General features: G+C 51.1%; 1 protein-coding gene across 2 annotated transcripts in view; it reads right to left on the reverse strand.

Annotated features, from left to right (window-relative positions):
* Nucleotides 1-541: 541 nt before the first annotated feature.
* TMPRSS13 (transmembrane serine protease 13) overlaps nucleotides 542-14,442 on the reverse strand; it is a 28,537-nt gene continuing 14,636 nt past the window's right edge. The window contains exons 4-14 of one of the 2 annotated variants that reach the window (XM_077964378.1): nucleotides 14,342-14,380; nucleotides 14,125-14,247; nucleotides 13,509-13,638; nucleotides 11,488-11,580; nucleotides 10,514-10,557; nucleotides 9,613-9,775; nucleotides 8,424-8,596; nucleotides 5,481-5,579; nucleotides 3,844-3,986; nucleotides 3,540-3,692; nucleotides 542-2,160 (exon numbers count right to left, since the gene is read on the reverse strand). In XM_077964378.1, the coding sequence (XP_077820504.1) occupies nucleotides 2,134-2,160; nucleotides 3,540-3,692; nucleotides 3,844-3,986; nucleotides 5,481-5,579; nucleotides 8,424-8,596; nucleotides 9,613-9,775; nucleotides 10,514-10,557; nucleotides 11,488-11,580; nucleotides 13,509-13,638; nucleotides 14,125-14,247; nucleotides 14,342-14,380 (1,187 nt within the window). In that variant the 3' untranslated portion in view covers nucleotides 542-2,133. The remainder of the gene's footprint in view (nucleotides 2,161-3,539; nucleotides 3,693-3,843; nucleotides 3,987-5,480; nucleotides 5,580-8,423; nucleotides 8,597-9,612; nucleotides 9,776-10,513; nucleotides 10,558-11,487; nucleotides 11,581-13,508; nucleotides 13,639-14,124; nucleotides 14,248-14,341; nucleotides 14,381-14,442) is intronic. The other variant, XM_015115805.3, reaches the window with a different exon arrangement.

The following is a 14,442-nucleotide window of genomic DNA, read 5'->3' on the forward strand; positions in this document are numbered from 1 at the left end:
GAGGCCAGTGGGACCACCCATCTGATTCTCTTGGAAATAGCTGAGTAAGCTTTGGGGCTTCCTTGTCAACACACCTGTTGTTGAGCCAGCAAAGGCAGAAGTGGAGGAAGAGGAAGAGGGTAAGAACATGCCCTGGAGTGCCCTTCCCCTGCCCCCACCTGCTTTGTGAAGGTTTATTCCAAACCTGACCTCCTCTGAGAAGCTTCCTTGACATCTCTAGGTGTGGCTGGTGGTTGTTCTGAGCATGTTCCAAGCATGGTGTCCACACTCAATCACAGCTTCCATCACATTGGGTCATGACCCAGTTCCTTGAGGATCTGTCATGCCCTTTGTATCTTCTGGGCCTAGTATGAGTCCCCGGCACAGAGTAGGTGCGGATGTGGTTGGTGAATGGATGAATACATGAATGTATGGCTAAATGAGCAGAACCCAGAGACGAGGAACCAAAACCAAGAACCAAAACCAAGAGTGTCTGGGCACTAGGGTGGGCAACCTCAATTTGTTACCTAGGGTACCAGTAAAACATCCAAAGACAGATATCTCAGGTCACACAACTTTTATTGCTGAAGACCATCACTGGGGGCTGCTGCAGACAGGAATGTGGCCACCTTGCCAGTCTTGCTAACATTTCCCAGTGTACCTAGCCCCATGAGCCCCTGCCCAGCCTCTCCAGCCTGCTCTTCTGGGGCAGTCTTTCCCTTGAGCGGCCACGGCCTGCCTGAGCTGGGCTAGGCTGGGTTGATCTGCTTGGATCCTGCCTCTGAGAAACATAGCACCACAAAAGACCCTGACGGGCCCAAGGAAGGTGAGGGGAGCACGGCTGGCAGAGGAATAGCTGCCCCAGAGAAAAGGCTGCCGAAGGCCCAGGCTTTTACTGGTGAGTCCAGGCACACTGATGATTTGCAGGAACATGGTCAACTTGGATCCTTCAGAAGGGCTGCCTGGAGGGCCTGGGACCACATTAGGTTTCTCTCCATGGCAGTTTTTATGTCAGTATTATGTTTCCGGAACAACTGAGAAATTGAAAGGTAGAGAAAGCTGAGAAGAAATTCCAAAGTCCCAGGACAGTCCCTGGGAATGAGAGATGCTCTCCACCTGGACCTCCCTGGGGCCCTTGGGAGCCTATGCAGGAACAGCATCCGTTTCTTCATGCCTTTGTCAGGGCCCTTGGATGCAGAAACAATTTGTGGACCTTGTCATGTCAGATTTGCTTGCCAGTCCAAAAGAGTATTTGCTTCCCTGAGTATCTCCTAGGGGCTCCAGATGCTGTAGTGACTTGGGAGATGTCCATCCTGGGGACTCAGTCCAGTCTCTTCATCCAGTCCCTTGAGGCCAGAAATATTCTGTAGGACTCTTAAAATATGACACTTCCCAGGAGTCCCCTGGTGGTCTTGGGCTGATTGATGCTAGCTGTCAAGGCTCCTGGAGTTTTTGGAGAATCTTTAAAAATACCCGTATTTTCATTTCTTAAATATAAAAATAAAATAAAATAAAACCCGCCCCAGCAGCTTATGACCAAATGAGTACAGTGAATCCTCATCTCCGTTGTCAGCCTGGTTAGCCATAGCACAGCTCAGCTGCGGACATATACGGCTCCAGCAGGAGGTCTGAGTGAGGGCTCGATGCTCGTAACGACAACAGGAGCAGCTTTCCTCAGAAGACAGTCCAGGCACGGGGAAGCTGCATCCACCAAAACCCGCGATCCTTCCCGGGACAGCAATGGCGTCACCTGGGTTGCTGGCATCTGTCCACACTGGGCTAGTCTGTAAGTGAGGGTCAGAGAAGCAAGAATTCCAGGCCCTTCCTTGGGCTCTGGGCTCCACCTCCTCCATCCATCTATGGACACCCCTGTAGGAACATCCACAGTACTCAGGCTCTTGTCTCCAGGTAATTTCCAGCCTGGGATTTTGAGAAGAGTTGACAGCTCTGCTGGTTTCTGAAAAACTCGAGAGTGGCAATGCACACTATGTACACACACACACACACACACACACACACACACAGAGCAGACAGTGGAGGTGAGAGTCCGATGGTGCCTGGTGGCCATTAGCCCAGATGATGCCACACATGGCCAGTCACTGTAGCCAGAGTCTTCACAGCAGCTGGTGCTGTGCAGAGCAGGAGGCCAGCTGGTTAGGATTTTCCAAATCGCACCTCGCTCTGAGGAAGAGAACGGGAGAAGAAGGTGATGGTGGGCTGTGTGGGTGGGGAGCGCAGAAGCCCAAGGTTGGGGTTCAGAACCTATAATTTAGCCCAGCTGTCACCTGGCACTGCCTCTCCAAGGAGGGACAGTAAAAGGAAAGGATGGATGCAGGCTTGGAGGGCCTCTCTGCACTAGATTTCTGGAGCCTTCCCTGCTCCACTTGTGTGAGCCCTCCCCTGTTCCCCAGGCAGAGAAGGGGAGGGCTGGCAGAGCAACCCCTGCTTTACAGCTAAAGGCTGAAGGCCCAGAGAAGGCAGGGTCTCAACTGGGTCAGCAGAGTTGCAGGCAGATCCCTGGTTCCTGATGCCCAAATTCCTGCCGTGGAGGGAGGCCTCCCATCACTCCACCCCCAGTGGCCTGTGTGAACTCACACCTCGGTCATCCCTGGGAGAGGAGAGTGGCACTGGGGCTGGCACTGAGGTTAGGCCCACCTTTTATTCTTTACATTTATTTATTCATTCATCCTTCATTTATAACAATACATAGTAAATACTGAGGATATTCCAGGAGTTGTAAATGGCTGATTTTGATAGATCAGTCAGAGTTCTTCAGTAAGAAAAATGGAAGATGAGAGGGTGGAAGTGGGAGAGGGGACTCTCTAGGGTGGATCAAGTATTCCAAAGGCCAAGGGCAAGGTAAGGCACACACCAAAGAGTTTGTGGTTCAGTTTGACCTGAACAATGACTTCTGAGGCTGGACATAGGTTAAAGCAAGTCAAAAAACATAAAAGAAGTTTTTATTTTATTACTTTATACTCTTTTACGATAGTAGTGAGGTGCTGTTGAAATATTTTAAGTGGGAAAGGGAAAGAATTGTAGTTCTCAGGGAGCATTCTGGTGACAGCTGTGAAAGTTGTCAGAGTCAAAATGAAGTCCCTTGTGTTTTTTAAAAAAGACGACGACAACAAAAAGAAAATAAAAAAGACTCCAACAAACAGAGCTGGGAAAGGCCATGAAGAGCGGGTTCCCATGCATAAATGCTTGATAACAAAAACTATCACAAAATCCTCTGCAGAAACTGAAACGTTTTCAAAGTCCATTGCAACCTGACACAAAAAAATCACTTCTGGGGGAATATCTGCCTAGCAACTGCCTGCCCAGCCTCTAGGCCCACCCTTTTGCAACCCTCTGAGCTCTGTTCTGAGGGAAGAAAAGCAGGGAAAGAAACACAGGCAGCTGGGATTGACCCCAGGCATCACGTTTGACCCTGTCCAGAACACCCCCGAATATGAGACTGCTGAGGGGATCTCTGCCTACACCCTGGGTGCTCCTCCAGGGTCCCCACCTTAGGAAGTTCCCAGTCTGCTGGGTGCAGTGTCCTGGTGCAGGGATCTTACCTCCATCTTGCTGTAAATCCAGGGAAGAACTTCTGTCACTTTGGTGTACACACCGGGTTTGTTTCTCTGGCCACAGCCTGTACCCCAGCTGGTGACACCTGCCAGGTACCAGCGGTTGTTCTGCTCGCAGACAAGAGGCCCCCCACTGTCTCCCTACAGGGGAGAGGGGGCACATGTGCAGGATGGGACAGGTAGTCCGTGAGCAGAAAAGGGTGGGGTCCCAATTCCCACATCAGCCCCAACACCCCAGCCTCCCCCATCCCCAGGGTGCTGGGACCTGAGCCCCACCCACAGGTACCCTCACCTGGCAGGAGTCTCTGCCCCCACGAAGGTCCCCAGCACACATCATCCTCGGAGTAAGGTAACTATCATAGACCAAGTAGTCATTGCATTTCTTGAAGTCGATGAGATTGACCTGCACCTCCCGGAGGAAGGGGGATGTCTTGTCTTCAGTGAAGTGGGGTGGAGGAGACAGAGGATGGAAAGCCCGTGAGATTCTGGATAGCTTCCTGGTGGTCCAGCTGCCACCCCAAGACCTAGAATCACAGCCTCCTGGGAATGGAGGGTGCCATGCCTGTGCCTGGCTCCGACCCAAGGGAGGCCCTCTGTGGTTGGACACCCAGGGCATATTGGCACACATGCCCTCACACAAGACACAGCTCGCTGCACGTGAGACAGAGACATTCATGTACACAGACACACTCACAAGCCTATCAGGCTACACGACATGTTGCACAGCACTTGCCTACGTTTAAAGCACCCTCAGATACATGGCTTTGTTTGTTTTTGGAAGCTATGTGCCCTGAAGAGAGCAGGTGGCATTAATCCATTTACAGGTGGGGAAGCCTGGGGCTGGAGAAGTGACCTGCCCACAATCACACAGCTAGTAGAGTATGGAGACAAGACGAGAAGGCTGTGCCCAGATCAGTCATCGCTTTGCCTCACGGAGGGAGGGAAAAGCGGTCCCAACGCATGGCAGTGCCCTGAGTCTAACTGTGGGGTCATCCTGCTCAAAGTAAGCCATCTCACAGGACAAGGCACTCTGTCATTGGGATGACGTGAAAACAAGACCACTTCATCATCTTGTTTAAGGCCAAAGACAAGGGCATCTGCAAATCACAACAGTACCAAACATCCCCCTCTCCTGGCCAATATGAGTGACTGCTGCTTCCTTACCGCTTACAGCTCCTAGATAATTTTTTTTTTTTAATTGAGACGGGTTTCACTCTGTCGCCCAGGCTAAAGTGCAGTGGCATGATCATGGCTCACTGCAGCCTCAACCTCCCTGGGATCAGGTGATCCGCTTGCCTCAGCCCCTCTCGTAGCTGGGACTACAGGCACACACCACCATGTTCAGCTAATTTTTCTATTTTTTGTAGAGATGGGGTTTTGCCGTGATGCCCAGGCTGGTCTTGAACTCCTGGGCTCAAGTGATTCTCCTACCTTGGCTTCCCAAAGTGCTGGGACTACAGGTGCAAGCTACCGTGCCCGGCCTCTAGATAAGGTTATTAAGCTTCCCCGTCACAGAGTAACCCCTGCTTCCTGACACCATCCAATTTAGAGAAAAGTCCTACGTCTTTGAACCCTCCCCAAGCCACCTAAATCCTATGAGCAGTCCTCTCTGACACGCTGTTGCTGAGATGCTCCATGGTTCTTCATGGTGTGCTCTCTCTCACTGCAATGAGCAATGAACTCAACTGGTTCAACCACAGCAGTTTTCCAGGTGGTCTTGACCGGAAGGCATTGTCACAGCGACCCCACCGGCATATACTCAGGTGTCTATACACACATATTCACACCCAGGCCCATGAATCTGTATACCCAAACTCTCATCGACATAGGCCCTCATCTGTATACCCAGACACATTGCTTACACGCACTCACGTATACACACACATGCACATGAATACACACATACAACCAAGCATCTTTGCCGCTTACCATCTGTCTCTCTGGTCTTGCCAAAGCCTGTGATCCAGCAGGTCTCATTGAGGCTAAAGGTCTGTCCATGCATGGGGAGGCAAGCAGGGTGGATGTGAGCTGCAACAAGACCTCCAGATGTCAGTGAAGGAACAAGGCTGAGACTTTCAGTAGGGGGAGGAAGAAGGAGCAGAGTCACTCTGGGGGCAAGGAGGAGGCTCCTAGAACATTCATCCTTGACTCTAGAGTGGTTCTGAATCCTCCAGAACCTTGGACTGACCAGACATGAAACTCGATCACTTTATCAAAACCCACCAGCCTTTGGGGGCTACCAGAGGCTGAAAGCCATTCTGATTTCAGTGGTTGCCCTGTGGTCAGATGCATACGCCTTGGAAGCTCCCTTGTACAAGCTGATACTGGGCAGCTGAGGGTCTCTTCCCACAAAGAGGGTCTCTCCCGGCAGAGCCTCTTCCATGTCTTTCCATTAGAACAAGGAACAGCAGCAGGCTAAGACCCAGATATTATGACCGTTGCATCTCAGTGGTATGTCCAGCCTGGTCTGGCGAGGGTACCCACTGGTTGTCCAGGGCCTGTGGCTCTCCCTCCAAATGTTTGCCCAGCACAAGGTAAGAAATCTCTCCAAACAGGAAACGCATTCCTAGAGACACAGACCACAGAATTCCTGCTAACTTGATCCCACACTCGGAAATATTATATTTAGAAGTCACTGTTATGTATCACTTCATAAGCTCTGAGGACTGGTGTCCCTAGGGCGACCAGGGCATTGACCAACACACCTGAGTTTGCAGGAGGAAAATACTAGTTGATAGAATGTTTGCAGTATTCTCAATCATTTGTTATATTCACTGCAGTATTCTGCACCTAAGATAATGCCTGTCACATATTCAGTGCTCACTAAATGTTTAAAAAGAGAGAGAGAGAGAGAAGGCAGGAAGGGTAGATGGGAAGGATAATTTTAAATTTTTCTCCCATAAATTGGAATTAGGCTTTAAACATTGGTGTCTACCCTAGTTTTGTCTGCTAGAGAGCAAACAAAAAATAGATGAAGGAATAGCATGCATTATTAACAAAAATGCAAAATAGTATTTCTTTTCTCTGCCCCTTTTTGAGATGTAAAGTTTTAAAAACATGTAACACTGATATATGATCCATTGTTATATATTTCACTGTTTTTTATGGGGAAATTAAATTTACCAGTGAACTTTCACAAACGAAAGTACTGTGACTTCTAGTGCTCTACCTGCCAAATGAGTTTAAGAAAATCTGCACTGATTTCTAAACCAAACATCAGGGCACATGTTCTGGCCACAGGACTACATACATCTGAGCTGTGATTCTCAGACTAAGGGTCTGCTTCCTGCCCAAAAGCCTATCAGAGTCTATTTGAAAAGCATATGCAATGTGAGAATAGCCTTCATTCGGTTTTAGAAATTATTTAGTTTTGGAATTCCAAATAATATTAAGGAGTGGAGGGTGGGTGAGAGGTAAGATTTGGATGTTTAGCCAAATATAGCCCGGGTTTGACAAGGTGAGAAGGCCTGCTCTGGTCCTGCAGACTGTGCTCTTCCTGTGTGCTGAGCGGCAGGGCAGGGGGCAGCGGGCATCCCTCACCTCAGCCCTGGGCTCCACAGACAAGGCTGGAGTTGCAGAAGGGCTGGTGGGCGTGTCGTGTCAGGGCGTGGCTACGAGTGGGAGTGACGCTGCGTGGGCGTGGTTCTGGGCTAGCGCTGCCCAACCGAGCTCTTCCCAGGGATCCTCCTCCTCACCCCATTCTGATGATCTAACTGCTCTGACTCGTGATAGACACCGCCTCCACAATTAATGTGCGAGGAAACACCAGCTCCCAAGCTCAGAGCACGAGAATGGCTAGACTAACCAGAGAGTCCTCCAAGGCTTCCAGAAGTCCTGGTACTCCTCCTCCCTTTCCCACCTGTAAAACTGCTTATGCCAGGGGGCTCTGGCTCCATTCTTCAGGGTCCTCCCTGAACCTCCATTACCTGTCTTCTCCAATCTTTTCAGGACCCACCTTGACTATCCTTCCTCTGCTGAGCTTCCCCAGGATGATTAGTTGCTCCCGCCTGTGCCACCATAGCTCCCCGCTCACCCAAAACATCGCATAATTGACCTCTACTGGTCGTCTTGGTGTATGTCACCCATTTTATTTCTATTTGCAACTGTACTATAGGACTGACAATATAGTAGACGCATAGTATTTGATAAGTGAACAGATGAGTGAATGGATGAATGAATGAATGAAGTCTTCTTTGAGGTCCCCTGTCCACAGTGATCATCTGAGAACCTCTGCATTTCCTTTGTGTAGCCTCATTTGGTCCGTAGCAACAACGTTGTAGCAATTAGCTGTTTGAGTGTGTGCTCAGCTTATGTTCTCGACTGCAGGGTAAGCAATTTGCCAGTCTAGAGCCAGGTGGGGAGAGCATTGCTTGGGAATCAGATCGACCTAGTTCCAGTCCCAGAGCTACCACCTATTACTTGTGGCCTCGGGTAATTATCTCTCTGTAAAGTTCCATTACCTCATATGTCAAATGAAGTTAATAATAGTACCTGCTCCACAGGGTTGGTTGTGAAGAGTAAATGAAATCCTATGTGTAAAATGCCTACCATAGTGTTCGGCCTCTAGGTGCTCAGTTAATACCAGTGAAAGAATTCAATCTATTGATTAAGATCAGTACCCAAGCCCTGACTCTGTCATCAATTTGTAATGTGAGATGTATCATTTGGAGCAAAGTTATTTATAGCCCCTGGGCTTCAGTTTCCCTAATTATACAACAGAAGTGTTCCATGTAAGGATCTTTAAGAGTCTTGACTTCTGCCATGCAGAAGCTTTGGAGCCCAGATATGAGTTGACAGATGCTGGCAAGCGCGAGGGCTGCAGAGGGTGCTGGGGCTGGGGGACAGGAGAGCGGGGAGTGCAGATTCACTCACCGGACAGGGTCAGGGGCTTGGACAGCCGCATGAGGGCGATGTCATAGTCGTCCTCCTCGTCGGTGTAGTTGCTGTTGATGATGATCTCGGCGATGGAGACTGCCTCAGGCAACTGGTGCAGGTTGCTGGTGCCTGCATACACCTTCCAGCCCTCCAGGACCTTCTCCCGGGTCCTGCAAGAGCCACAAAGGAGCATGGTCCAGTACCTGCCTGGCAGCGTTCACTGGCAGCATCTGCTACCTACAGGAGCCACAGTCAGAGCACCAGCTTGGAGGCAGGAGGATGGATAAAATGACCTCTGGAGGGAACCCTCTATCTTATCCCTGGAGCCAAAGCAATCCCCCACAGCCCCTCAAAAATTATGAGCTTGCAGCTCTGCACCTTACAGTAATAAAGAGGGAATGATGAGTAAGACCTCTGTGTGGCACTCACCCCCCACTATCTCCTCTGCAAGTCACCAAGGATCAAATAAGAGTCTTTGACTTTTGCCATGCTGAAGCTCTGGGGCCTCGATGTGAACTGACAGATGCTGGCAAGTCACAGGGCTGCAGAAGGTGCTGGGACTAGGGATAGGGGGCACAGATTCACTCACCGGGCAGGGTCAAGGGCTTGTACTGATAAGATCTCAGTATTATTACCCTCAGCAAATTCAGACAGGGCAAAGTAACATGCTGAACTCATTATTAGAGAGGCCAGTGCCCCTGAGGCCTGGTCTCAGAGCTCTTTCCTGCCCACCAGCCTGGGCTGTGGGCCCCCAGACGCTAGGTCAGCTGGTGACTGTTAGAAGCTGACACAGTGCTCTCCCTGCAATCCCTAGCCCTCAATTTCTGGGATAACTAGGGGCTCCTCTGCTATGAGTTCCAGTTGCAGGAAGCAGCAACAAACCCAAAGCCTTTTGCATTTCACCCTGTTCTGCAGGGGTCGGCTCCTAGTCCCTCTTCTTGCCTGCCTCTCTCCCTTGGGGCCATCAATGGGACTTTCTCATCCTTGGGCCTAGCTCAGAACAAACACCCCCGATCCATACTCTCAGGACCAAGTGAACACCCAAGCTACACCAGTGCCAACTGGCCCATGGGGGCTGGACTCACACCCAGAGTCCTCCTCCACGAAGAAGTCAGTCTGCAGCCAGCCCTTCCTGGCGGTCCCTGACCCTGGGCAGTGTCAAATCACCTGCCTCTCAGGCACTTACACGAAGAAGCAGTGGGCGGCAGTGAGCACCCACTGGGCGTCAATGAGCGTGCCTCCACAGATGTGGGTGGTGCCGAAGTGCAGACTCACTTGCCAAGGCCACTTGCTCTCCGAGGCCAGCGCCCCTCCCACGATCCGCCCGGTCATGGCCCTCAGTCCGCAGTCTGGGGAGAAGGAGTAGACGTACTGTGAACCCTGCTTTTCCCAGGGTTCTTTCCGAGCTCCTGATCAGAATGCCTCTGCCATGCTCCCAGGGCCAGGACAGGCTCAGGCAGCGCCGTCCTGAAGGGCACCCACCCTCCCATGGATGGGCTTTGCTCCCTTATCTGCTACACACAGCAGTTCCCGTGAGATCATTGCCACCACATGGTGGGGTGGCTTTCTGGGATCATTCAGTGGGAAGTTTGACCCCAGGCAGGTTCTTCTTTCTTCTCCTTCACTCATTCTTTCATTGATTTGACAAATGCTTTCTAAGTGTCCCAAGCTTTGGGCATTGTGCCAGGCATTGGGATCGTGATGGTAAGTCCCAGGACTGCCATTAGGAGCACAGGAACGCAGACCAGTTCTAACGTCACCCTGAATTGACAAGCATTATAATGGGGGTCTCTATTGTTTCTAAACATAGGAAGAATACACTTCCCCCGATGCACGGGAGACTCAGACCGCTTCCTTGGAATAAGAGGTTGCTGGGCTGAGCCCCTGCCAGAGTCAGGAGAAGGGGAAATGTTATCCTGGGTGTACCGGTGCCTTACAGGGACTCCAGCCCTGAGGCAGGCCTGCTGACTAAGACACTGTTCCTGACTTAAACCCCAGTGCCAAACACCTCCCCTGGAGGAGTTCTGCCCCTCTGCCCTTTACTCCCACACGACAACGACCACAATCCAAGAAGAAGAATATCTTACGGGAACACTGGAGAGAGATATACCGCTGGGAAGGGCATTCAGACCTGCAGGAGGAGACACAGAAAGTGGGAGGGTATATTAGCTACCTCCTCCAGGAAGCCTTCCTGATTGATTCCTGCTCAGTTCCTATCCTGTTTCCAAGGAAGCTACTCTTTGCTCAGGAAGCAGGAGATTCTGAGCTTCTCCTTCACGTGTGACACTCTCCCTTCCAGTGCTTTGTCCAGAATGGCGGTGGTTCAGTGCAAATCAACACTCTCATCCCCTCAACTAGTTTTCTTGTGGCAGATTGCAGACATTGGCCCAGATCCATGTTCTTTGAACTTCGGACTTCATTGTCCCAGCATCTTTTCACGGCTAAACAGATGGCCTGGTGCTCCTCTGACACAGTTCCTCAACGCAGATGCAGAAACCACGCAGCACATCCAGATGCAGCAAATTCACGTCCCTTCCCTCACCATTACTTCTCTTGGAGCCTGGCTTCTTCTCTGCCCTCTGCAGGGCAAACAATGCCAGCTGGCAGAGCCCCCAAACCTCCGATGCTTCCCACATGGCCCTCCCTGTCCCTGACGCCTGCACCTGGCAGCCCCCTACTGCTGCTTCTCTACCCTGTCCCCAACTCCAGTGATGCTTCTCCCGCCCCAGTCCAGGTCCACTCCCTGCAGCAGCTCTCAGTCCAAACACCTGGTTGACTGGCGGTCCCAAGGTTCGTGAATTGCCGTTGACGACCAGGTAAACTCTCAGGGGCACCCCTGGTCTCCAGTTGCTCTCAGCACTGAGCCTCAAACAGTAATTTTTAAGTCAGGAGGCAGTTTGGTGAATAAGGGCTGTTTCCGAGATGCCCCTGAACACTCATGGTGGACTCCTGGAGGCTGGATCCCAGAAAAGCCAGGGAAGGGGGCTCCCTGACTCAAAGACCCCCTCCCACCCGCTCCTTCCCCCGCTCACAAACAGGCAGCCTGCCTGCCCCACCATACCTGTGGAGGCTTTCCTGGATGGTGGAGTTGTATCTCGAGATTGAGAAGCTGTTGGCAAAATCCCTGTGGGCAACCTCTGTTGTCCGGTAAGCACTACAAGGGAGGAGAGGGGAGAAGAATGAGTCCCCTGGAGACAGGGTCATCCCAAGTCCTCCAGTAGGCTTAGAGCCCCACCAGCTCTGCTGACAGAGGCCAGACTGTGATGTTCTGAATGGTGGCCAACTCCTCCAAGCAGCAGTCAAGGCCCGATAAAGTGCAGCCCCACCCACATATTCCACCACTGCCCCCATCTCCCCCAACTCCCCTCCAAGACCCCCAGCCCTATGCACTACCCAGCGTTTCTCAGAGTGTAGACTGGTAGTGTTACCATTGCCTGGGAAGTTATTAATATTAGCAATGCTTCTGAATCAGAAACTGGGTGTGGGCCCAGCGATCATCGTTCTAACAGGTTCTCTAGTGATGCTGATGCACACTCAAGTTTGACAAACACCAATCTAGCCCTTTTCTATCCAAACTGCGATCTATGAATAAGCAGCAGCAGCACCCTCCAGACCTACTGAATCAGAGTCTGCATTTTAAAGAATCCCAGGTTACTGAGCTGTACATTAAAGCGTGACAACCTCGGGGCAAGCCTCGTGGATCTCAGAACACAGTGTGCCTAAGAATCACCTTGGGATGTTTGCTGAGCAGGTTTTAAGTCCTCATCCCAGAGATTCTGATTCCAAGATGCATTTTCACAAGCATGGCAGGTGATTCTAATGTGTTCTACTCTCTACGTGGAATTTATGTATATTTCTAGAACATGGTACACCCCTTCGTGACACCCTGGCATGACACTTTGCATATGTAGCTCCTCTACCCAGAGGGCCCGTTCCTCCCTTCTCTGCTCTCTCCACCAGTGCAGTTAGGCACCCTCTCCATTGTGTGCCCTTGGTGCTTCACACACCTCCTTATCATTACACATCACATCATACTGTGGTTATTGGTTTAAGCCTGTCTCACTGAGCCACACTAGAGGTCCTTCAAGCCTGGGCTCCTGTCTTAATCCTTTGTGTCCAGGTACTACACAGTATGTAACACATAATAAAAGCTCAATGAATATTCTTTGAATAAGTGGTGTTCAAAGACCTGAATGCCCAAGGGAGGTTCAGGCTTGCATAAGGCCACACACACAACTTGTGGATAAAAGATGCCCACGGTCTTCCATCTGGATTACTCTGATCCCGCTTTTGTGGATCTGGACAGGCTGGGGTGGGGTAGAGAACTAGTTCTAAATCCTAACCCCCCACCCCAGGTGTTTTTGGTGCTTCTTCTGTAGAGAACCCACAGTGAGATCTTAAACTCTTCTCCCCACGACCTCACACACACTGACAAACCCCAAACTACCTATCTTGAAAACTCAGTCCAAGAGGGAGGATGGAGATGTGTGTCTGGGCTGAAAATCAGGCACTTCTTCAAAGTGGAAAGTCATTGCTCACCTACTCCTTCCTCTACCTGTCAACACTGCCTGATTTGTTTAAAATCTTTAGAGCCAAAGATCCTTATGATTCTGCCTGGCCTCACCTGGCCCATTTCATTCTCCGTTTGATGAGGTCTGGCTCAAGCCACGGTAGCTATAGCTCGAGGTCCACTGAAGGGCTTTGCACAACCCGAGCTTCTAGTTCCCTAATATAAGAAGAAAAGATCTGCCCAAATGCCTACCCAAGGCGTAGGGCCACCACCGCGATGGTGAATGTGATAATGGATGTCAGGGTGCTTTGAGGCAAAGAACCATCTAGGAGTCCGATACTATTGCAGATCTATACATCACTATGTTGGCCTCATGAAAACAATTTGCTCCAGACTCAGAGGATCTCAGGGCTTCTGACTCTGAATACCTTGAGGGTGTCCAGAACCAGTGAGATCAGCCCTGGTCCCCAAGGGTCTTTTTAATACAACGTTTCTGCAACATGCTTGAGAGGCCCTATGAAGAGCCTGAGGCATCCCTGAAGCCTGGACTCTGGGGCCGGGTTGGGGGTTACCTCTCGAAGCCCAGCTGCTGGCAGGTCTTCTCTGAGTAGGAGTCATTCCAGTTGCTGCTACAGATGGGAAGCCACTGATGGGAGGACCCAGAGTAGATTTTAAGCAGAGACTTGTCCCAGTCAAACCTCACTGCAGGGCAAGAAAAAGGCAGAGCAGGTCCTCAGCACCTAGGAAGCATCAAGCTCTTGGATGAGCTGAGTGAGGCTCTGAGAAGCACCTGTCCTGACAGCATTCGTTGCTGAGGCCTGGGAAAAGTCCAGGAACGTGGCCTGGGTCATGGGGGGTCAACCAGTACTCAGAAGCCCAGGATGCCTAGCATGGACAGAGCCAAGGCAAAGTCACCAGAGTGCTACAGACTGGTGCAAACTGTGTATCAGCTCAAATGGGAGGCAATGGACAGGGAATCGTTGGGTCTGGATTACATACACGCACACATGCCCACATACATACATGCACACACACAAACACGCACATACACACACATGCACGCACACACACACATATACACACACAGGCATGCCTACACACACATATATACAAACAGGCACACAAACACATGCACATGTACACACACACACGCACAGGCACACGCTCGCCCGCACCCAGCCCCCTTACCGCAGCCCAGCTCATCACTCTTCAGCTTGCAGTCCACCACGCCGTCACAGCGAACAGCATGCTTGGGACAGCTCTCCCTCTGCTCTTTGTACCTGATCCCTGTGTGGCCCCGCCAGAACTGAACTAGAGAAAAAGAAGCAGACAGCTGCGTCACGACCAACTCCACAGAGATGAGATACTGAGCAGCCCAAGGCCCTGGGGGTTCTGAGACACCGACCTGCAATCCCTCTTGAACTCTGGGGCTCTCGTCCCCCATCTGTATGGAGAGAAAGGCTGCTCAGGAATGCTCCGGAATGCTCCAGAAAGCTCCTGCAAGCA

Source organism: Macaca mulatta, chromosome 14 (assembly GCF_049350105.2).
Source record: "Macaca mulatta isolate MMU2019108-1 chromosome 14, T2T-MMU8v2.0, whole genome shotgun sequence".
Classification (NCBI taxonomy): Eukaryota; Metazoa; Chordata; class Mammalia; order Primates; family Cercopithecidae; genus Macaca; species Macaca mulatta.